At 37.7% G+C, this 25,269-nt stretch overlaps 1 protein-coding gene across 1 annotated transcript in view; it reads left to right on the top strand.

Moving 5' to 3' along the window:
• Window positions 1-24,950, top strand: part of LRRC72 (leucine rich repeat containing 72) — a 41,994-nt gene extending 17,044 nt beyond the window's left edge. Inside the window, exons 4-9 of the mRNA XM_045494989.1 lie at window positions 4,761-4,842; window positions 6,824-6,934; window positions 15,778-15,867; window positions 16,535-16,687; window positions 23,188-23,215; window positions 24,720-24,950. Of these exons, the coding sequence (XP_045350945.1) occupies window positions 4,761-4,842; window positions 6,824-6,934; window positions 15,778-15,867; window positions 16,535-16,687; window positions 23,188-23,215; window positions 24,720-24,885 (630 nt within the window). The 3' untranslated portion in view covers window positions 24,886-24,950. The remainder of the gene's footprint in view (window positions 1-4,760; window positions 4,843-6,823; window positions 6,935-15,777; window positions 15,868-16,534; window positions 16,688-23,187; window positions 23,216-24,719) is intronic.
• The last annotated feature ends 319 nt before the right edge of the window (window positions 24,951-25,269 follow it).

Here is a 25,269-nt window from a genome sequence, read left to right on the forward strand (position 1 = left end):
CTGAGCCTGGAAATGAGCTTGACTGACAGCTCAGCTTCCTACTCTGGATGGTAATGAAGTGCAATGGTTCCCAGCAAGGACGCTGGAGCCTGAGTCAACCTCAGTTCGGCCATATGCTAGCTGTGTAATCTTGGACAAGTTACTCAAGAGTTCTGTACCTCAGTTTCACTTCTTAAAATAAGGTAATGATAGTACTCTTACCTTATGAGTTTATCATGAAGATTAAATAAATTGATATACATATCATCCAGGAGACATTCATTTGAAAATATTTTGAATAGAAAATACTCTTAGTTTGAGTAATGGAAACTTTTAGATTGAGTGATGAAAAATATTCCATAAGCCAATATATACAACTTTAGTTGGTTCTTTCAATAAGATTTGGGTATAAATATATTTATTTATTCATTTATGTAAAACATACCTTGTTCTAAAAACGGCTTAGAGCATTTGAAAAATGAAATAATAATTTTTAATGTGCTATTTTAAATATTGGTAAAGAATTCTTTGGATTACTACCTTTTTTTTTCAAGTAGCTTTACAATATACATCATGGAATTTTAGTTGGCTCAGTATATGCTGGACATATGTTTAGAGATTAATTCTCTTCTATTTTTTGTCAGTTTCACACCAAATAGTTTTGGGTATATTTTAAATATGATTTTTGGTGAAAAACATTGCTGATATAGTAGAAAAATAATTTATAGAGTATTTTCCGTTAAACTGATAATATTTTCTATTACTTCAAAGTATGTATGTTCAAATTAATGTCTTCCGGTTACTTTATATAGAGGTTCCTCTTTTTTAAGGAACCAAATTATGGTGTACTATAGGCCAGTTTTTGATTCAAGAGTCAGACAGACTTGGATTTTAATCCTTGCTCTGTTGTTACCTTGAGAAAGTTGGTTAACTTCATGGAGCCTCAGTTTCCTCCTAGATAAATAAGGGATAAAACAAATAACAAAGGGCTTTTGTAAGCATCACACTAGATAATGTCTGTGAAAACATCTAGCTCAGGGGCCAACTAATAGTTAGCATTTAATAAATATGACTCTTCCCTCTTGCCTTGACTCTAAATCAGCAGTTATCAACCAGCAGTGACTTTGCACACAGCCCCCACCCCCATTCTTTCCCCTGCAAGGGGACATGTGGCACTCTCTGGAGACATTTTTGACTGTCACAAGTGGAGTGTGTGTGTGCTACTGGCATCTAGTGGGTAGAGACTAGATTTGCTGTTAAACATACTACAATGCACAGGACAGCCCTCCCAACCCCAACAAAGAATATTCTGGCCCAAAATGTCAGTAGTTGTAGAGGTGGAGAAGCCCTGTTCTAAAAGAATGCCTCCGTGGGGCTCCTGGGTGACTCAGTCGGTTAAGTGTCCAACTCTTGATTTTGGCTCAGGTCGTGATCTCAGTTTGTGGGATCATGCCCCACATCTGCTTCTGTGCTGACAGTGTGGAGCCTGCTTGCGATTCTCTCTCTCTTCCTCTCTCTCTGCTTTCTCCCAGCTTGTGCTTCCTCTCTCTCTCTCTCTCTCCCCGCCCCCAAGGAAATAAACATTTAAAAATAAATAAATGAATGCCTCTTCAATTCTAAATTCATGCTGGCATAATTTTTTCTCCACTAGTACTTCAGTGGTTACCTGTAAGTGCTTTAAGTACTCTCAACTCTCTCTCTATAAAAAAAAAATAATAATAATGGTGAAATAATAATAGCTGTGATTTATTCAGCATTTGTTATGTGCCAAGTCTTGAGCTAAAATAAATGATTTGTGAAATGTCACATCCAATATAAATCCTAAGGCGATCCTTAGAATTAATAGCGTAGACTTTTCTAAATGGATAATTATAATAACGTTTTACTTTAACACTGTCAGTATGAATGTCAGAACAATCAGCATGTGTCCAATTCTCATGCCTAGATCTTGCCTTCAACAACTTACTACATTGCAATGCCTATTCAGTCTTGTGAATTCTACCTTAGAGCTGTCTCTCTCTCAATACCCTCTACCTCTCTTCTCCCTGTCATTACTTTACTCTGGGCCATGATATATTCTTCTGAATTAGCGTTACACCCTTTTTTTTCAACTCCTCCCATTATACTTACTATCCTTTCTAAACCATTTTCTTCTCTGCCATTTTCTTTCTAAAATAAAATTGAACAGTAACACTCCTGTGCACAAAATCTTGTAATAGCTCCCAGGGTCCTCATGATCTGGCTTTATCTCTTTCCACCCCATTCTCCTATGCATCTCACCCCAACAAACAGTGCAGTCTTAAAATCCCAGTAATCATGGTACAAGGACATTAATGCTCTTGTGAAAACTGTGATGCTATAATCAAGATGAAATTATGGAGTTTATTAGTATTCGTCCTGTGTTAATAAGTAATGCAAGAGAAATTAAAGCCCTGACTAATTAGAAATGTTCTGTCAATGTGTGGTCGGGCAGGCAACTGGAAAAGAAGAGAAGACAAAGTCATGCTTTCCAATGGGGTTTGTTTTCTATATTTATGTCGGGTGTGGCTATCATTAGATCAGGGAGTGGTAAGGGGAAGGAAGGCAGTGAGTTGCTGTCAGGAGGCCAGAAGGAAGAGTAGAAAGGGATAGGAAGCCAACTGGGATCCGCCCCTCATTGTGTTGCTAGGTCTCCTACCTGGGAAGAACACAGCCCCTCTTATGACCTAACAAAAGCTGTGGTGAAATTACTGGTGGTCCTCCTGCATGGGCGCTGACATAATTTGGTGCAGATGAATCTGTGAAATGATGAGATAAACAGCACATGTGCCTTTTATAGCTTCATAATTTGCAAATGTTGCAAATATAACAACAACAGAAAAATAAAAAACAATTCATTAAAGAAATCAGTTGTGCAACTTGGGACACAAATCTAACATAGCTTTTCTGAGCTATGAGAGGGCGTGACTAAAATTCACAATGAATCCTCACTTAATCACACGGTTGGCATCTATCTGAATCAATCCATCAAAGGCCAAAAACATTTCACTGATAACAGTAATTCCTATGATAAGCTTTAATAAACACTTAAAACTAATATATAATCATGAGCATATACTTTTGTATTTATAAAATACGAAGCATTTGGTCAATAACTATTAATGGGAATAGTCTCCCTGATAGATCCTGTACTAAGTAGACAGATAGCCTTATATTTCACTTACCTGCAGCTTTTAGAAGATACCGCCCTGCCTCTGACTCATCCGTCCTCACAACTCAAACAAATTGTTAAATTTTACCCAAGTTATACAGTCAATTTTTTTTTTAATTTTTTTTTCAACGTTTATTTATTTTTGGGACAGAGAGAGACAGAGCATGAACGGGGGAGGGGCAGAGAGAGAGGGAGACACAGAATTGGAAACAGGCTCCAGGCTCTGAGCCATCAGCCCAGAGCCTGACGCGGGGCTCGAACTCACGGACCACGAGATCGTGACCTGGCTGAAGTCGGACGCTTAACCGATTGTGCCACCCAGGCGCCCCAATTTTTTTTTTTTTAATGGAGTTTTGGTAGAGTAACAGAGCCACTTCTGACATTCAGTTTAGAGTGGAATACCCCATTTCCTGGGTATAGTACTTAATAGTTCATTTGAGGAATTTCAAGAGTGCTTTTGACTCTTTGCAGTTCATATAACTAAATTTCAAAACTGATCTTAGAAATAAGATGTGACTTCACCATATTGTTAGGAAAATGGGGGAGGGGGTGGGGGCAATAAGATACCGAAGAAATATGGTTTTCCTTTCCTTAATGAAGACATAAAACTAGCAAGCAAGTGATTAATTGTAGAAGTCAAATGAAGTGTGGGAATGGTCAAGACAATGGAGGTTCATGGGCGTGGAGGTTGTCAAGAAAGTCCTTGTTTAAAAAGATGGGCTGTTAAGCCACAGGATGATGTTGTGCCTTGCCCTTTCCTTGCCCTAAGAGTTGTGGCTGGTCAGGCTGTTAGCACTGGGCCTGCCCTCCTGTGTGCATTCAGATTACACCATTCTCTGCTAAACTGAGATCTGCTTACAGAAGGACAGTGAGCTGGAGGAGCAGAGATGGTTCATAGACTCCAAGAGCTGAAGCAGGTGCAAGTTTTGTGAAACAAAAAGTGGGTCAAAACAGGGTGAGAAGAAGACAGTAGTGAGATGCCAGAAGATCAAAGGATGGTTTCAGCAAATCCCCCGAGGAGGGGACACCTCCTATGGAGGTCCACTCAAGGATGGTTTGATTCGCTCTGCCGGCCAATGGCTGATCCTTAAGACTTATGGGAAATGTACCAGAGAGAAAAGTCAAGCAGGCTAAAGAGAAGGCGTGACTCACACACAGCTGCAGAGATGGCTTCACCGTTGAGGACAGAGCCCGCGGCACACACTAGTCACTAAATAATGTGTGATGGTGAATCAGTGGGTACATGGGACCGCCTCCAATGAGACTGCAGGAGGCAGAACTGGGAGGGAACAAGGTTAGATAGAGCAAAGGGGCTAGGCCAGATTACAGGGGCCTAGAAAACCATGCAAAGACGTTTGGTCAAGACATTATGAAAGGTTTGTCTTCAATGATCTGAACACCTCCTTTTCATCACAAAGTCCTCAGACAGTCCAGATGTGAAATCATGGCCCAAACCAACAGGTGACAAATAATAACAACAGCAAACATCAAACTTCTATGATCTTATTATAACTTTATACATATATGTATATACATATACATTTATATATATAATTACTATAGAAAATATATTATTATCTCTCATTTTCAGCTCCATGGAATAACATTTCTAACTAAAAACTATTGTCTGACAGAACTATATCTAAACAACAATGCCATATTCGAGATAGAAGGTATGTCTTACATTTTTTCTGCTGTTTGAATAGATTTGCAATTGAGTAACTGGTAACTATCATATAGCTAATGGCAGGCAATAATCTGTTTTAATATTTCTGTTGGTAATATGTAGTGAAATCTATTTTTTTTAATGCTCTTATGGGGATGCCTGTGTGGATCAGTCATTTAAGCATCCGATTACCAGTCAAGTCATGATCTCGCAGTTTGTGAGTTCAAGACCCACATTGGGCTCTGTGCTGACAGGTCAGAACCTGGAGCCTGCTTTGGATTCTGTGTCTCCTTCTCTTTCTATCCCTTTCCCACTCGCGTGCGCTCTCTTTCTCTCTCTCTAAAAATGAATAAACATTAAAAAAATAAATACATAAAAATAAAATGCTCTCATATACATTTCATTTTAAGAAATGTGCTTTAGGGGTGCCTGAGTGGCTCAGTTAATTAAGTGCTGAGTTTGGCTCATGATCTCACAATTCCTGGGTTTGAGTCCCAGGTCGGGCTCTTTGCTGACAAGCCTGGAGCCTGCTTTGGATTCTGTGTCTCCCTCTCTCTCTGCCCCTCCCCTGCTCATACTCTGTCTCTCAAAAAATAAATAAATGTTAAAAAAAAAAAAAAAAGAAAAGAAATGTGCTTTAGACTACAGTTTTAGTGAAATATTGTCATATACCTCATTCAAAATGTAAAAGAATGTTTTAAATAGAAATTTTGGGGGCGCCTGGGTGGCTCAGTTGGTTGGGCGGCCGACTTCGGCTCAGGTCATGATCTCACAGTCCGTGAGTTCTAGCCTCGTGTCGGGCTCTGTGCTGACAGCTCAGAGCCTGGAGCCTGTTTCAGATTCTGTGTCTCCCTCTCTCTGACCCTCCCCTGTTCATGCCCTGTCTCTCCCTGTCTCAAAAATAAATAAACGTTAAAAAAATTTTTTTAAATAGAAATTTTGCCACTCAAACTTTATAAACTTTATGAAGATTTTATAAATACTCTTAATGTTTTTAGTGGCTATAATTTTTGCCAGACAAATTCCTCTTTCACTCTGAATTAATTTTACGTATCTAAGCTGACAGTTTCAAATCAGGTATAAAAGTACATGATGTACTATGATCATGAAATACAAAAGGTACAGCACAAAACATTTTTTTAATATCATGTATCATAGGATCAAAATACCATAAATTTTAAGATCCACCGTGAGTTCGGGGCACCTGGGTGGCTCAGTCCACCGTGAGTTCGGGGCACCTGGGTGGCTCAGTCCATTAGGCATCTGACTCTTGATTTCTGCTCAGGTCATGATCTCACAGTTTGCATGATGGAGCCCTGCTTCTGTCTCTGCACTGACAGTGCAGAGCCTGCTTGGGATCTCCCTCTCTGCCCCTCCCCTGCTTGCACACAGACACTCTCAGAATAAATAAATAAACATTAAAAAAAAAAAAAAAAGATCCACCATGATTTCATGTACTGTGAAGAAAGAAAATCTTCCAATTCAACTATGATGTGGCTATAGTAAAGACACAACCCACTTTTATTTATGCTAAAAATGCGGGGAAATGTGAAATTTAGAATCAACATAAGTAATGTGAATATTCTTCCTATTGTGTGAAGAAAATATTTAGCTGCGCAATTTCGGGGAAAGTACCAATTCAAATGAGTAATTATTCCCTTGATTGGCCTTGTAAATCTAAGTAACAGTGACAAAACAAAACACAATAAAAAGAAGAGTAAAGAAAATAACCTCTCTGAAATCAAACAGAAAAATGATAGCTACAGGAAAAAATGTAAAACAATAACAGTGGGAAGAAATTGACTCTACATTCCGACATCACACTCAATCATTCAAATTCTTATGTTTTGTTGTATTCTCAATGACAATTCACATCATTAGTAGTGACTCCTTTTACCAGCTGAAATGTATTCTTTGCTTTTGTTTAATTGGCATGTTTAATTAGCATTAAAAGCATTTAAAATTTTGTACAAAATAATGTTTTTCAGGCCTGCACTCTCTACCTTCATTGCATATCCTCCTGCTACACCACAATGAGCTAACGGACATTGATGCAACAGTGAAGGAATTAAAGGGGATGCTCAATCTGAAGAGCCTAAGTATTCATTTGTATATTTATATGGCCATAAGTTAAAATAGTAGTAACACAGGAAACGTTGCATTTTTTAAGTTTCAATTAGATCAGTGGTATAACTAAATACTTAAATATTCCTGAAAAGAAGACTAAATCTTATTCATTTTAAAAATATGTTTTTGAAAGAATAACAGGTGGAAAACATTTTTTGGAGAATTGATATGGCATGTCAAAGGGAAATGATGAAAGTGACAAAAGATTTACATGTTTACACCTGTATGTTTGGTTTTATTTAAAATATAAATGTTTGCATATATTATGTGATTCCATTTATATGATGTGTCCAGAATACATACATCTATTGGGATAACAACACTGAGAGTTCACTATTTTTAAATAGATTTCTGTTTGTCCACTGCTGGGAGGGAAAGGGGGGACTGGGGAGTGATAGCTAAAGAACTAGGGGTTCTTTTGGGAGTGATGAAATGTTTTAAAATCAACTGTGATGATGGTTGCACAACTCTTTGAATATACTAAAAAACATGAATTGGATACTTAACAATGAGTGGTATGTGGTATTTGAATTATATTAATAAAGCTGACACCAAAAAAATTAAAAATTTTTAAAGCTTTCCAGTGGGTGAACAGAAAATTTCATTCATGTATACTGAATCACCCCCAGGAAGGAGGTGACCTACATAGTGGAAGACAGTGTGAAATGTGTTGGAAAAATAAATAATACATAGTTCTTACTCAATAAGCTCATACTATTTTTTTAATTTTATTTTTTTTAATTTACATCCAAATTAGTTAGCATATAGTGCAACAATGATTTCGGGAGTAGATTCCTTAATGCTCCTTATCCATTTAGCCCTACCCCCCTCAAATACCCCTCCAGTAACCCTCAGTTTGTTCTCCATATTTGAGTCTCTTCTGTTTTGTCCCCCTCCCTGTTTATATATTATTTTTGTTTCCCTTCCCTTATGTTCATCTGTTTTGTCTCTTAAAGTCCTCATATGAGTGAAGTCATATGATATTTGTCTTTCTCTGACTAATTTCACTTAGCATAATACCCTCCAGTTCCATCCATGTAGTTACAAATGGTAATATTTCATCCTTTTTGATTGCCGAGTAATACTCCAGTGTGTGTGTGTGTGTGTGTGTGTGTGTGTGTGTGTGTGTGTATACATACCACATCTTCTTTATCCATTCATCTGTCGATGGACATTTGGGCTCTTTCCATACTTTGGCTATTGTGGACAGTGCTGCTATAAACATGGGGGTGCGTGTGTCCCTTCAAAACAGCATCCTTGTGTTCCTTGGATAAATACCTAGTAGTGCAATTGCTGGGTCGTAGGTAGTTCTATTTTTAGTTTTTTGAGGAACCTCCATACTGTTTTCCAGAGTGGCTGCACCGGCTTGCATTCCTAATAAGCTTATACTCTTGAAGGGTAAATAACCTGTACACAGGTAGAACAGAAGACAAATAATTTTGGGTGTACCAAGAGAAAAGACACTCAGCCCAATGAGTGGGCTTTCAAACTTTAGAGTTTGGAGACTTGTTTACATAATGTTGTGAAGTTGATGTGTTTTTTTCCTATTTATTTTCTATTTATTTCTCAGACTTGCCTGAAACAGTGTTTTGAGTATGTGTAAAATGGTGTTGATGGTGGAGATTCTGATCAGATCAATTCATAGAGTAATTAAAGTTTTCATATATTTTCAGTGCTAATCAGTTACACCTACCGTATTGGGGAAAAATGACTTAGGTGCTCATAGGTAGGTTGTTCAAACCCCAATGTTAAAATTACACCAAGTTCATGTGAGCTCTATGTTTTGTTGTTGTTGTCATTGTTAATCTAAAATCTTGTTGATTTTCCCTTTGGAAAGAAGTTGAAGACAGATGTTTAGGAAACAAACAGTAATCTAAGTTGACTCCTACACCCCATCCCTCCCCTCAGCATACCAACTCGGGCCACAAACTGGGCAGTTGGTCAAGACCATTTGCCCTCCCTTATTATCCTCACCCACTCACTAGTTAGTACATATCTATCACCACCCTTTCTTTTCTGCTTCCTCTATTTAGGTTTTCATCATCTCTGGTTACTTCCTGTCTTGTTCTTCTCAGAGCTCTTGCACAGCACAGGTCCAAGGGGCACATTGATATTGCCTACACACTGAATGCTGTCCCCTGGAGCTGGCAACATGGCAGTCTTGCCCCCTCAGACATCTTTTAACATGCAAATAACTCCAGGCTTATTTATGAAATGTGATAAGGTCTGTGAAATAGTCAGGATTGGCCTGCATATTGGAATTATCTGGCCCTTTTGTGCGGAACAAATGCTTCTGGGATTAAACGACTGATCTGGAACTCTCACTTACCTTCATTTTTCCATAAAATGGGCTAATAGCTAGCCCTTAAGATTGTCTGAAATAGTAAGCTAACTCTGTCAGACATGTTTTGAAAAAGCATTTCTTGACATTAATGTTATTTTGAAGCAGCAATAAAAACAAAATGGTGGGGCGCCTGGGTGGCACAGTCGGTTAAGCGTCCGACTTCAGCCAGGTCACGATCTCGCGGTCCGTGAGTTTGAGCCCCGCGTCAGGCTCTGTGCTGACAGCTCAGAGCCTGGAGCCTGTTTCGGATTCTGTGTCTCCCTCTCTCTGACCCTCCCCCATTCATGCTCTGTCTCTCTCTGTCTCAAAAATAAATAAACGTTAAAAAAAAAATTAAAAAAAAACATAAACTCATGCCTTGTTTCTTTGTTTAGCATCAATCCATTCACTTGTTTAATAAATATTTATCATTTATTTATTCATTCATTCATTCATTCATTCAATAAATATCATGCATTCACTATATGACCCTCTGCTACACGGAAACACAAAAGTAAACAAAAAAGACCCCATCTGGAGCTTATGGTTTTATAACTTTCAGCCTAAATATTTCTTAGAGAGCAGAAGGAACTTGATGTGCAACTAAATGGACAATTTGCTAAATGTAAGAACTCAATTTAATCAGATTTATTTTACAAGACAAGATTTGGAAGTTACCAATCAAGGTTGTCCTATCGGAGTCAACAGGATTATGCCCTGAACAAAGTGCTTGGTGCAGAAGTGAGTGGAGTCTGAAATCCAGCCTGTTTCTCTCTTGTTAAGCAAGTATGTGAGCATAGAGTTGTGTCAGCCCCGAGGTGGGATTGCCTTTTCTAGTTCTCTAGGTTGGCCAGCCTGGTCGTATAATGTCCTTATCATTTCCCGTCACAACAGTTGAAGCGACCTCTACTTACAGTCATGGCCATCTAATTCAAGTTACACGACTATAATGGTTCCAAATGAGAATCTTGTAGTGGGATCATTTTTTGAAAGGGAGAGAATGCTATGTCCAATTACCCAAAAATAAAACATCTGTAGAAAAGCTTTGGTAGCAAATATGCACACTTTGAACACTTGCCCCATTTTGGTTGAAGATATTATATGGGAAAAAGTCTCACACGTACTAGACTACTAATTACATTTGTGCAGTAATGTGCTCAGATTAAGTTTCTCTGAGCCTCATTTGCAATCACAGATTAGATTCAGCTCATTAAAATGAGAGATCCATATATTTTCAAGTGTTAACATTTTTGCCTTTTCAAGTTGTAAAACCGTACAAAATGCTAAAGTGTTGTTATTATTCCACTCCAGTTACAAGTTCTTCAGAGGGTGAGAAAATAGCCTGGAGGGGAAACTTCTAATCCATTTCGGCATTTTCCCCTCCTTTGGCGTTTAAGAGGAGGATTGCCAAGAGATGGCCCTGGAGACACAGGGCCCGGAGCTTCAGGGAGGCCTACCCCAGCTGCCGAGTGTGAGGTCCTGGAAACTGGAATTCCTGACTTCCAGGCTGAGTCAGGAGGGCCCCACCTCTTCTCTCCAGGCGGTCTACCTTTCCACACCCTCCCTCTCCAGCTCCATGTTCCTCTTCCCTCCCTTTCTGTGAACTCTTTCTAAATCAGGAGCTACATGTTTCAAAGACCCATTTTCTGGCTAATGATGTTCCCTGACCTTCAGTCCCCCTGTCTCTCTCCCAGCACACAGCAGGAAAACATCACCAACAGCAGCAACAAAATACTTATATTCTGCTGTTCCTAAACTTTCACTCTCCTCATTTCTCTCAAATTTTTTGTTTCGTTAAGCTCCACTATTGGGAAGTACATTCAGACACCTGCATTGCATAAGTTTCTAAATACTTTTTTAGTAATGTTTATTTACTTTTGGGAGAGAGACAGAGACAGAGAGAGACAGAGCATGAGCAGGGGAAGGGCAGAGAGAGAGGGAGACAGAATCAGAAGCAGACTCCAGGCTCTGAACTGTCAGCACAGAGCCCAATGCGGGGCTCGAACTCATGAACCTGAACCGAAGTTGGACGCTTAACCCGTCTGAGCCACCCAGGCGCCCAGCATTGCATAATTTTTAAGATTTGCTTCCCAGAAGCACTTTAAGGATTCACCATTAGAGACAGAGTGACCCTTTCAAGAGATGGTCTCCATTTTCTTCAGACTCCATCTTCAACGTTTTCTATCCTTTTCCACTTGGCCCCTGTCCACTGCAGATGGCAAATAGACAGGGGCTGAAGAGGGACACTGAGATCAGGGTGGGGCTATGATCTTGATGGCCTCTGCCTTCGAGCCTCTACCTGAAATGGCTCAAGTGGGACTGATGAGGGAGTGTAAGGCAAGCTGACACCACATACACCACCTAGGCCCTCAGGTGGGATGTGACATTCCCCAGGCACTCCCAGCTGCCCAAGAACAAAGGAAAGGGCAGAAAACAAACAGTTACACTAATAGTCTCCATCAGTTTACAAATATCTTAGTAAATTAAAAAAAAAAAAAAAAGCAATCTTATCAATAGCCTTCTCCAGGAACTCCTACTGTCTCAATGATTAAGCTTTGCTAGAGGAAAAAAACGACCTCAGCTTGACAAAAGCTAGGCCTCCAGTAAATGAACCTTCTTTAGCATATGGAAACCCTTTAAGAAACTTCCTCCTGACTTCATCTCTCCCAACTCCACTGTCTATAAGCAGTCATTCTTCACAACCCCATTGCAGCTCTTTCTGCCCACAGGTCCTGTCCCCGAGCTTTAATAAAAATCACCTTTTTGCACCAAAAATGTCTTCAAAAATTCTTTCTTGGCCATCAGCTCCAAACGCCTGCCACCTCTCCCAAACAACAAAACAAAACAATCCACCCAATAACAAGAGCCAACTGGGTCTTTGCTGTTTGTCTTGAAGAAGAAAATATTCTGACCCCTCTACTGTCTTCATCCCCTACTTTAGTCCAGGTTTCCCTTTTAATAATCAGGGATGATTTCCATATTCAGTACAAGCACGTGGTGTGCAGTGGCCCACAGATGTTGTTAAAGTAAGACGACGGTGGTAAACAACGGAGTTGCTGCCCTTGCTAACTAACCTGGAGCCAGAACCTCAGAATCTTAGTGTGTGACCATTGCCAGCTGAACTCACTTCTGCAGGCTGTTCTGCACACAGAACATAGCTGCTTTTAACTTCTCTGTATCATTTTCCCCATCTATTAAGCGAACATGTTGGTACATTATTAATCACATCAACTTTCTTCAAAGGGGGTCTTAAAACCCTTAATGTTCATTTAAATGATGGTTTCCAATTTAGCTTTAAAAGTTTTAAAAAATTAACTGAAGCCAATTATTTAGATAACTTTTTTCTCTTCTGTCTCAAGGAGTAGCTTCGTACATGTGACTCATGTAATTCAAGCGGTGCAGTAAGGTAGTAAAGACATTTTGATATATTATTGGATAGATGTAAATTGCTGAGACTCAGAATCCCAAATTAAGATAAGCAAGACAGTGCTGGCGCCACGGAGGTGTACTCTATAAGTAGCCTAGAGGGAAAGTGGATTAAATAGTATTAACCTATTGAAAGTGAAAGTGTAAGCAATTTTGCTTCATAGTTTCTAAAGGAATGTACCCATACATCATGGAAGGCTTTCAGAACTTTCAGACACAGGAAACTGATTTCATATCTTAGAAACTTAATTTATGGTAATTTTACAGCATCAATCCAAAACTCATAAATCCAAAATGTTGAGTGTTTAATAGTATGGAAGGGGGGAAAAAGAGTTTGGAAATAAGATTGCTTCTTTCTAAAACTTAAGAGCAAGGAAAAACAAAGTGAAAAATCGTAAAGATGAAATGCCTCTCAAACGATTTAATTCTATTTTTTTTTTTTAATTTTTTTTTCAACGTTTATTTATTTTTGGGACAGAGAGAGACAGAGCATGAACAGGGGAGGGGCAGAGAGAGAGGGAGACACAGAATCGGAAACAGGCTCCAGGCTCCGAGCCATCAGCCCAGAGCCTGACGCGGGGCTCGAACTCACGGACCGCGAGATCGTGACCTGGCTGAAGTCGGACGCTTAACCGACTGCGCCACCCAGGCGCCCCTCTATTTTTTAAAGTTAATTTAAGCAGAGGCTGGGCTAAGAGCCCAGCATTCTGACTTGCTGTCACCTAGATTTTACTTTAGAATGAGATAAATGGTGAGCCACAATGAACGCATCAAGTCTTCAGTATTGAGACACCTTCTTTATAAGTAATCTAACAGCAGTAAATCTAAATTGGATGTTTTGTTGAGCTGAAGCTTGGTTTTCAATTTACATAAAGAAGTTACTTAACTGAAGGCTAGGAAAAAAAGCCAAAAGAAATGAAATAGTAATGTTCTCAGAGGGAAAAGAGAATGGGAAGGGTGTACCAAGAGGAAACGTCATAGCTACATTTTCGATTTACATCACAGGCGACGGCAGACTATCCCCTCCCCCCCCCCCCCCCCACTTTAACGTATGATAGGGTTATGAAACATCAGATACGATTCTCCAACACGGTAACCAAAGAATAGGCTTCCGCACTGAAGCATCTGTGACTTTTTCTTCCTCCTAAACTCTCATTAAAAACAATTGTGTTTTGGGGCGCCTGGGTGGCGCAGTCGGTTAAGCGTCCGACTTCAGCCAGGTCACGATCTTGCGGTCCGTGAGTTCGAGCCCCGCGTCAGGCTCTGGGTTGATCGCTCAGAGCCTGGAGCCTGTTTCCGATTCTGTGTCTCCCTCTCTCTCTGACCCTCCCCTGTTCATGCTCTGTCTCTCTCTGTCCCAAAAATAAATAAACATTGAAAAAAAAAAATTAAAAAAAAAAACAAAAAACAATTGTGTTTTGCTTTTACATCCTTGAAGGATGTTCTTTTCTCTTTCTGGCTCCAATGCATGATCCCTGTGGATCTTTTAAAACCTGTCCTTATTACTGGTTTAATATTCACATGTCCTATTCCCTGTTCAGTAGTAATAATTATTTGTTACCACTTTAAGTTCCTTTCAAGTTAACAATTTAGACCATTTTTGTCACTCAAGAAATCTTGAAAATTTTCCATTTCATCTTTTCCTCTTATTTCCCCCAATGCATACATATTTCCTTTCTTTTAAATTCTTTGTTGCTCCTAGATCTACATTTTCTTTTATGCCTTCCTCATTCTGATTGCTTCTGTTTATTATGTACCAGGTGTCTTCCATTGCCTACTTTAAGTCCCTGTAAAGCTGAAGTTTTCCACAGGGAATAGCTACATGTAATGGTTTCATTAGCCAGAAAAGTTTGTGTTTATATGATAAATATCAAAATGTTTTATAACCTACAGGGAAAATATCCAGATGATCAACTTTTTCAGTTTTTATCAAAATAGTTCATTGTCTTTGAAGCACTCCCCCACCTTCTTCATGTTGCCAACTGTTCTTTCCTGGGCTTATGATGCTTAAGGTTTTCATGCTTTTATCAAGCGTCTCTGTATTTTACAGTCCTATGCTAGAGCACTACTCCTAAATTTAACATGTACAGTAAACGAGCCCCATTTTGTGATAGCGATGTGGTCGCACAACGGCTGGAACTCTTTCTACTACTGCCACCTAGTGGTTCTCCTCACCAGATGTATCTTCCCGAAGTGTTTTTCTAGAAACTGCACGTTGGCAGAATCCAGTAGCTAAAGACATTCAAGTGGAAATCATGAAAGCTTTCTTTCACATTGTATTAAAGTAACCCTGTTTCACACACCTAGGGAAGAAGAGGGAAGATACTTCACTCTTTCCACGAAAATAAAACTCTCACAACTTTAGTTGAAAAAATTTTTAAATGCACCTGCACGCTGATGTCTAAAGTATGTGACGTCAGAAACGCCAGGAGCTCTTCCACATGCGCTTGCCTCCCACCTCCGGCCACCTGCTTCTGGCCAGAGGTAAACAAGACGCAAAATCAGCACCTGTTCAGCTCTGCTCCTGCTGAGCTCTGAAGCCGCCACTGGTATTTATGTAATCTGAACTGCGTGCAATGGTTTAAAGTGGAGGAAGAACACGATATTAGATCAGTGTACTGCATCTCTACCCGTCTCCACACAGCCACCTTTGTGACCTTTGAGACTAGAAGAGAACCGAGGGAACAAATACTTCAGCAGACAGCAGCATTAAGGCCTCCGCAGAGCTGATATCTTGTCGTTTCTTCACTAATTAACTTATGGCCATGTTAAAATTTTCATCATTTGTGGTAGATGGGGTAGACGCTATGTCCCCAGCACCTAAAACCATTCTTAGTATACAGTAAGAACTCAGGAAATATTTGTTGGATGAGTGTATTTAACAACTGGGAAAAAAAGGGCCGCTCTGAAAAGTGAGTTTTAGTGGGGCCATTGGTTTGGTCCATGGAGCAGAGTTTTACCTGTTCTTATGTTTTGTATTAATTCTGCAATTTCCCATATTTTAGCAAGTGATACATGAAACCTGTTTTGAAATCTGACATCTTAACTTGGATTCTCTCTTTGCAGGTCTCTACCAGAACCCTTTGTGCCAATATAACCTGTACCGTTTATATATAATCTACCACCTTCCAGGAGTAGAGTTGCTTGATCGAAATCGTAAGGACACCTCTTGCAGAGAAATAAGTGAAAGGCAGTCTTCTAGTTCACTAGCTTAAAAATGCTGAAAGTCTTTGAAAATAATTTTCTTTATAAATGAACTTTCAATTATTTATTTTCAAAATGTTTGCTCTGAAATTTTCCCTAGCTTAGGAATTATTTCTCTTGATCACTGTATTGAAAAGGCCATCTAACTGAGCATAAGGATTGGTCTCCTTGCCCTGATTTTGACATAAATGTGTTGGATGCCAAATCATTTATCCCCAGCATTTTAGTGTTTTATCTCAAAAATGGGAGAAATGGACTAAATCTCTTAAGGCCTATTTAAGTTCTAAAAATCATTTTCTTTGAAATCCTGTAAATATATATATTAAGACATATATAATCAATGATAATTTCTTTGTGAATACACCTTTAGACATTGTAGATGAACTAGTATGTCCATTTATATGAACCACAAAAATAACCTCACCATGTTACATTTTACCCTTTAGGGGGCCTCTTTTACCTCCAAGGAAATAACTGTGATAGCCCTTCACAGTTCTGACAGGATGTTCACATATGACATAGTTCGGATAAACACATTTTTCCAAGTGTTCAATTATCTTCTGAATCTCTCTGCTTGTCTATAATGCTACGAAGTAACATTACTATTTGCATTTGTCAGAAGTTACAGAGAAGGAAAGAAGATCAATGATCACCATTTTTAATCACAAAAAGGCTCATATTGTTCAATCAATAGCATTCAGAGGAAAAGTAGATGCCTCCTGGAATCCTCGATCACCGTTTAAGCAAAAACCAGCTCAGAGAATACCTCCAGGTATTTTGAAAACAGAAGAAAAATGAAATGAAAATTCCTCAGACTTTTGGTTACTTTGATTATAATAATAATGGCTGCAATTGACAATAAGCTAAGCCCCTACATGGTGAATAAATATTCTCCAATTTTATTAGTCCAATTAAAGTGATATGCAATTTTATGTTTATGTATATTAAATGAAATGAGGTAATGTGATAATAATGAGATATTACCTTGAAATTCTTCCTTTAGTATCTAGTGACTATAAAAGGCTCAGTAAATAAGCTTTGTTTATTATTATTACCACTATCACTGGACAATTTCACCAATTAAAGCTATAAGTTGTTGATAATATGGCAAAAATATTAAGAAGAAATAAAGATCATCTACAATTCCTTCACCCAGAAATAATCACTGTTACTATTTAGGTTGGATTCATATACACACACTCATTATACACAAGTAGAATTTGAATATTTTCAGTGATGTTTCGTTAGTTAGAACTTAATTTCTTACATGTAACAGCAATCCAACTTCACTGACTTAAGGAAATAGAGATTTTTCTCATACAGCAAATAGTACAAAGGGAGGGTGTTCAGGGTTAGCGCAAAGTTCAATGATATCATCAGTATTTAAGAATACATCTATCTTTTGTTCTATTCATAGTGTGATTTATGGTTACAAGGTGATTGCTATACAGCCAGGCCTCACTAGGAGGTACAAAAAAGATGCAAAGACAAAACCCTTTTACTCATGACACCGTGCCAAAGAGATGACATAGATTTGCAAAACCACAAGCAAAAAAAAAAGAAAAAAAATTCTAGAAATGAAGGAAAAAAATATTAAAATGGAAAAAGATTTTGAAGAAATTACCCAGAATGTGGTATAGAGAAAGCAAGAGATAGAAAATATTAATTAGCTGTTGAGACAAGGAGACATTAGAAACAGAAGGTCCAGCATCAGTTTAGTAATCCTGAAGGAAAACAATAGAGAAATTGGGCATAAGTTGATGTTTGAGGTGATAACAACTGAGGATTTTCCAAATTTGACAAATGATATGAACCTTTAGATTTACCATAGAAAATTAATCCAAAGACATAAATAACATATAACAATGTCAAAAATCCACACCAAAGGCAAAATGATCTAAAAATAGAATGAAAATGTAGATTACCTATAACATAATAAGTTATAGATTCACAATAAACTTCCCAACTGCAATTATGGAAGTCAGAAGACAGTGATCCAATGCCTTTAAAAAAAATTTTTTTTTTAATGTTTATTTATTTTTGAGAGCCAGAGAGTGACAGAGATGAGCGGGGGAGGGGCTGAGAGCAAGGGAGTCAGAATCCCAAGCAGGCTCTAGGCTCTGAGCTGTCAGCACAGAGCCCAACATGGGGCTCGAACTCATGGACCACGAGATCATGACCTGAGCTGAAGTCACATGGTTAACTGACTGAGCCACCCAGGTGCCCCAGATCCAATGCTTTTAAAATGCTGAGGAAAAGTAATTGTCAACCAAAAATTCTACAACTAGCTAAGCTAGTCAAAAATGAGCAAGAGGGATATCTGAGTGGCTCAGTCAGCTAAGCATCCAACTTCAACTCAGGTCATGATCTCACAGTTCCCTGGTTCGACCCCTGCATCCATCTCTCTTCTGTCAGCACAGAGCTGGCCTCAGATCCTCTGTCTCCCTCTCTCTCTCTCTTTCCCCCTCCCCCACTCATGCTTGCACGCGCTATCAAAAATAAAACATTTTTTTAAATGAGCAAGAGGAAAAGAATGGCAAAATTAAGACTTTCCTCTCAACTTTTTAATGTGAAAATTTCAAAACATAGGAAAGGTTGAAAGAATGTCACTTGAAAATTTCAAAACATAGGAAAAGTTGAAAGAATGTCACTTACATATTCAATAATTGTTAATATTCTGTCATATTCACCACCCTTCATAAATGAGGCTTTGCTTTTTATTCAAGAACGACCTCCTCAGAAGCTTCTACTTACATCTGATTGGCCATCCCCAATCTCCATGTTAACTGGAAAGCCTCAAAATACCACTGAACCATTTAGATGTTTCAGTAACAGGTATCACCACTCTTCACTTCTCAATAATTTAGCCTCTAAGTTTAAAAATAAGGGCATTCTTCTATATAGCCCCAATGACATTATCATACCTAAAAAACTAACTATGAGTGTACTCATACTATTTAATACATAATAATACATATTCAAATGCTCCCAGTTGTTCCAAGATGGCTGCTATAGCTGCTCTTTCAAACCAGAATCCAATTAAATTTCCTAACAACATGTGGTTGTTATGGACCTTTACTCTTTTTAAATTTAAAAATTTTGCAATTTGTTTCCACGACTCTTTTAGGGACCAGGCCAGTTAAATTGTAGAATGCATCAATTTGTATGACTGTTTCCACAAGATGTCATTAAACTTGTCCCTTTACCCACTGCATGTCCCACAGAATGGAAGAAATGTCCATAGGACATGTTCTACATGCAGTAGAGTGTAGAGCAGTGGTTCTCAAAGTGTGGTTCCTAAACCAGTAACAGCAACATCGCATAAGAACTTGTGACCAATGCAAATTCTTGTTCCAAAAGAGATCGACTAAATTAGAAACTCAAAGATGGGACCCAGAAAGCTGTTTTAACAAGCCTTTCAGGTGACTCTGATATACACCCCAGTTAGAGAACAACTAGCATAGAGGCAAGAACACAAGCTTTGGGATCAGATTCCCCCTAGGTTTGAATACCAGCTGTGCTAGTAAGTAGAAGTTTTATTAATCTTGACCCTAATTTGTTTCAGCTTTCTGATTTTTAAAACTAGGGACAGACAATATCTTCCTCTGGCTGTCACGACTCTTATACACACACTCATTATATACACACACTGCCACCACCTGATCTGACACATATGAAAGACGTGATAAAAACTGAACTGTTCTATTAGTCTCCTCCTAGGTTTTTCTTTCACTTCATGTAAAATACCCAAACTGACTGTTATCAGATTAGTGCAAGTGAGCCATGCTATGGCAGGAAGTGAATCTCTGGATAGAAAATCTCCACTCTTAAAAATAGGTAACACACTCTTAAAAACAATGTAAGACATTCCATCTGTTTTTCGGCGCTACTGTTATTACAAGTATGAGGAAGACGGTTGAACACTACCTTTAGCACTTTACCTTTCTTTAGTGCAACGAGATTGCAGAAAAAAAAACTATTATCCTTTTGTTCTCTTTATTACTTTTCATATTAAACCTCCAAAAATGAAATCAGAGGAAGAAAGAATACGGAGAGTGTTTCACTGCACCTGAGAGTTGTTCTTCTGAATTCATAGCTATGTTACCTATAGCCCTCCTAAAACTTAGGATGACCCTAATCTACTCATTTCCTACAAAATGCCAATATATCAGAGCAACTAAATAGTATTTTTAGCCCAATACTTTAGCCTGGCTTACTTTAGCTTATCTTAATAACTGAACATGTACAATGAAACTAATAAAACCCATTATGTAAGTTTTTTAAAATATGTCTTACAGTTTTATAGTTTCTATATTTGTTTTGATATAAATCTCATCTTGCTGTGACATGCACATTTAGGACTCTGAATTCTTTAACTGGGAAGAAACCATACTTAAAATTGTTCACAAGGTAATTTTAACACCACGTTTTGATTTCATTATCCTTAACCTTATACTGGGAAAGAAACCAATTATATTCTAACAGCTTGAGAAGTAAGGTCAACTTGTAGTTTCTTCAAATGCCACCTATCCATCCTTGTAAAATGGGTAAAAGACATGCACCGATTTCCATTAATTATCATGCTTATTGCATGATCACCAATAACTTCAGAATCAAAACGCTGTGGGCTTTTATACGGCTTTAAGGAAGTAGACATTGGGGGATTTCCCACCAACTACCTAAATAGGGATAGACATTGAGGGAGATTAAAATAAATGAAAATATCAATGACATTTTTAAATGACTAGCAGTGGTCTAAGTAAACCTGCTGGATTTCTGTATTTGCTCTTCTCCCCCAAACAAGATGGAACTGCAGGGCTAAGACCAAGCTGAGGAGGATGTCCCAGAGCCTAGGCCTAGCAGCTGAGGCGTGTTACTCAGGAAGAGAGAAGAAAAAAACAACAACAACAACAAAATTCATGTAGACTATTTAGCAAAGGGATAGTTCCCCAGAGTGGGTGAATCCAGATATAAGACAGGGAGGCCAGAATCCAGACAAAAGTAAAAATTAAAACTTTTGAGCTGGGGGATCGAAGCCTTGGGAATCCAGGCCTTAAAAACATCTCTGACTCTGAGTAGCAATGACATGAGGTACATCCAGGAAAGCAAATGCCAAGTGCTATTTGTGCATGAAGCCTCAGAGAGGTACCAGGGGTCAATGTGAGAACTCGAGATTGGTTGGCAATTGAGAAAACTGCAGAGTCAGAAGAATTTGTGAAGGCAAAAATCAACAGTCAGCAGAGCAGGTTTTGGAAGCCATGACTGGGGGACACTGGAGTTGTGCCACGGAGCAGTCCTGTGCCAAAGAAATAAACAAAAACCACTTTCTTCAGGAGACATCATAAGGAAAAATAAATTCCAGAGAGATTAAATATCTAAATATAAATGAGTTGAAAAGTACATGGGGGGAAAAAAAAAAACTTATAATCCCAAGGAGACGAAGTACAATCAAAGCTTTGCACAAAACTCAGGGCCATAAAAATGAAAAGTTGACAGATTTAAACTACATAAAAATGACAACCATTATATGATATAGGAACAAAATTAAAATAAAATCTTTGCAATATATACAATAGACAAAAGCTAATTCCTATTATATTAAAGGATTCCTATAAATCAATTTGTAAACTCCAAATTTAAAAAAAAGTGACAAAAGCTATGAACAAGACATTTAGAGAAGGAAATAAATGTGATGTCTCATAATCAGCCTTACTAGTGAGCAAATAAATGGAAAATAAAACAATGAGATATCAATTTCGTCCTGCAGATATGCAAACGTTGAGAAGGTTAGTCAAGATTAAGGGAGAAAAAAGCACAACTTATAAATTATTGGTGGGAGTGTAAATTACTTCAAACTTCTTGGCCATATGGCAGCATCCACCAACATATAAAATGTGCAAACCATTCAAAACAGCATTTAAATTTGAAGCCTCTTTTGCAAAAGTATTTGCACATAAAAACAAAGATTTATGTATAAAGCTGCTCAATGAAACATTCTAAGTAAAAGAAAAAATAATGAAAACACCGAATGGTCCTTCATAGAAGAATATTAAGTGATGGAACATTCCTACAACATGAACCATTGCACTTTAGAATTATTCCATGGGGTATTGAGTATAAGAAAAATACATCATGGACTAATAAAATGCAGAGTATGACAAAATTGGAACTGAGTTCACATATGTGAGTACACATGTGTATGCACATAGGAGGCTGGAAATCTACATACAAAACTCTTAATAGTGATCCCTCTGGTAAGAGGAATGAGAAAGATCAAAGGGAGATTTCACTTTCTACTATTTTCTAGTTTATATTCATTATCAGCAAAATGAGCATTTTATAATTAAAACATATAGAAGGGGTGCCTGGCTGGCTCAGTCAGAAGAGCACAGGACTCTTGATCACAGGGTCGTGAGTTCGAGCCCCATGATGGGTATAGAGATTACTTACAAGTAAATAAATAAGTAAGTAAGTAAGTAAGTAAAATGTAAATTCTTAAAAAAAAATGCAGCAAGAGAGACTGGGGAAATCAGAAATGGAATGGTCAGCCATTTGTGAAGGGAACAATTCCATGAACTCCTCTAAGGCAGGGGCTATGTGCTCCCTGCTGCTTGTGGTATTGTGGGCTTTGGTGGCCCAACAGGTGCTGGTACATTCCACGCCTGGCCTGGCACCAGGCCTCTGGAGAGGAATGAACAAAGCAATGACAGTCTCTGGAAGATACCATAAGAAATCCCGGCTTTGTGGACTAGCCTTTGAGCTCCAAAGCTAGGGAAGATGGAGATTCTTGTGATCTAGGATTTGTTTATTCTATTTCTTTGAAGTTAATGCCAAGAATTCAAAAGGTTTAAACTGCCCTAAATAGTTCTCCTCATTTGGTCTGGTAGTCCATTTATAGATTCATGTGTCTATCTGAGAAAAAGGATCACTTTCTGCACATGAGACTCAATATCATAATTACAAAAATCCCCACTTGGATTCCACTGGTAACTTAATTGATTAAGCATTCTGTTCTCAGAGTTTTGAGAACTGTATTGAATTAAAGAACTTGCTTCAAACCTAAGGCAAACCTAAGGCACTATAACTAAGAGAAAAGTTCAATTTGGGCTTACGCGTCAAGGCATTTTTGATGGATTGAATTATTTATCTACATGGTCATTCAAAAATCAGAGAGTTGTGCTCTAGACTTTTCCTTTATAGCACAGTTTTACTGTTTTAAAAAGCTGAATAATTATTTGAAAAATACTAACTTAGAAATGTATTTTTTTATAGATTTTTCATTTGCGAATAATGTAGACAAGTAAGTAACTTTTTTAACTTTACTTTTATTATCAAATTATTTTATAATTGTATTGACTTTAAATTATCTTCATTTCCCAAATAGATTTTAATGAGTTAAAAAACGACTAACTCTTCAATAGATGAGAAAAACTGCTGTCTTTCTGTGATAAATAAGCTCAAGCTATTTATTCATATTTTACATATTTAGGTTTTTAATATTATTATAACCAGAAATAAATGAAAAGCTGATTTGGTGCATAAAAAATAAAACCTAAGAATTATTAGCAAATTACAAATGTTTAATGTTCCTCTAAATATGTTCAGTGAAAGCAGATATGTAGATTAACATTTTATATTCATGGGAATTTATATTTTCAAAAGTAAATACTTCATTAAACTATGAAAAACATTTCAAATTCAAGAACACTGATGAATTTTAAAGTCATTAATTCTTTTTAAATTTAACACTTAGGTATTTTTTATCCCTTGGATTCAGGGTTGAAAAATATTATTGCCAAGAACACATAAAATATAGCATAATGTACGGGCAGCTGGATGGCTCAGTCAGTTAAGAATCCAGCTTCAGTTCAGGTCACGATCTCACAGTACGTGAGTTCAAGCCCCATGTTGGGCTCTCTGCTGTCAGCACAGAGCCCACTTTGGACCCTCTTCTCCACCCCCCCCCCCCCACCTTTCCCCCTCACTCTCTCAAAAATAATAAAAAAAAAATTTTTAACAAAAAATTTTAAAAATAATAAAATATAGCATAATGTAGAGAAATAGCAACTTTCTAATAAAATGTAGTTAAGATACTAATAAGCATATGACATCTACAAATAGTTTAATAATCTCATTTAACACTGGTTTTAAATCATGAACATATGAATGTGGAATAGCCAATCCCAAATATATTTAAAAACTGTATTTTAAAAATAAACAATATATACAATAAAAATAGCATTCCTTAGTCTGAAAGTCATTTATCAGTAGAAGCCAAGAGTTGTTAGTGGTACTATGCTACCAATAACACAGAAAAATATGGCATTTATTGGGGGGGGGGGGGTGTTTCCTTATTTATTTTTTAATTTAAATCCAAGTTAGTTAACGTATAGTATAATAATGGTTTCGGAGTAGAATTTACTGATTCATCATTTACATATAACACCCAGTGCTCATCCCAACAAATGCCCTCCTTAATGCCCATTTAGCCCATCTCCCCACCCAACTTCTCTCCAACGACCCTCAGTTTGTTCTCTATAGTTAAGAGTCCCTTATGGTTTGCCTCCCTGTCCGTTTTTATCTTATTTTTCCTTCCCTTCCCCTGTGTTCATGTTTTGTTTCTTAAACTCCACATATGAGTGAAATTCTGTATGTGTCTTTCTTGAACTAACATTTCACTTAGTGTAATACATTCTAGTTCCATCCATGTTCTTGCAAATGGCAAGATTTCATTTATTTGTTTAAATCAAAATTTCACTTTGGCTTAATGACTTTTTTGTCTGACATTACTGCCATTTTTGCAGAACTGTGTTTGATGACCCAGAAGATGCTGTATTTGTAAGGTCCATGAAGAGATCAGCTATGGCTATTACCTGCCTCAACTGGGACACAGTTCCAACACGAGAGGAAAAATACCTTGATGAAAAAGGCACAGAATCTGCTCAAATGCTCACCATTACACTGAGATAAACCCTGGTATCTGTAGAAAGCCTAGTGGTTTCCAGTTCTTCATTAAACTTCTCTGTGATTAAGTATATTGTATATTTAGTATATTATCTGAAATATGTAAATGTAAACAGAAACACCAATAATACAATTCCTACACATTTTAAATTTTTGCTGAAGTAATACACGTATATGGAAATGTACACAAATCATTAAATGTTCAGCTCAACAGTTTTCAAAAAATGAACATGTTCGGGTAACAGCAGTCCTAGAACAAGAAATAGACTATCACCAGCATGTGAAGTGCCTCCTCACTCCTGTTACCACTCTTATTACCTATTACCTAGCCACTGTTATGATTTCTAAACCATAAATTAATTGTGTGTGTCTTTGAAAGGCAAATAAATG

Source organism: Leopardus geoffroyi, chromosome A2 (assembly GCF_018350155.1).
Source record: "Leopardus geoffroyi isolate Oge1 chromosome A2, O.geoffroyi_Oge1_pat1.0, whole genome shotgun sequence".
Taxonomy (NCBI): Eukaryota; Metazoa; Chordata; class Mammalia; order Carnivora; family Felidae; genus Leopardus; species Leopardus geoffroyi.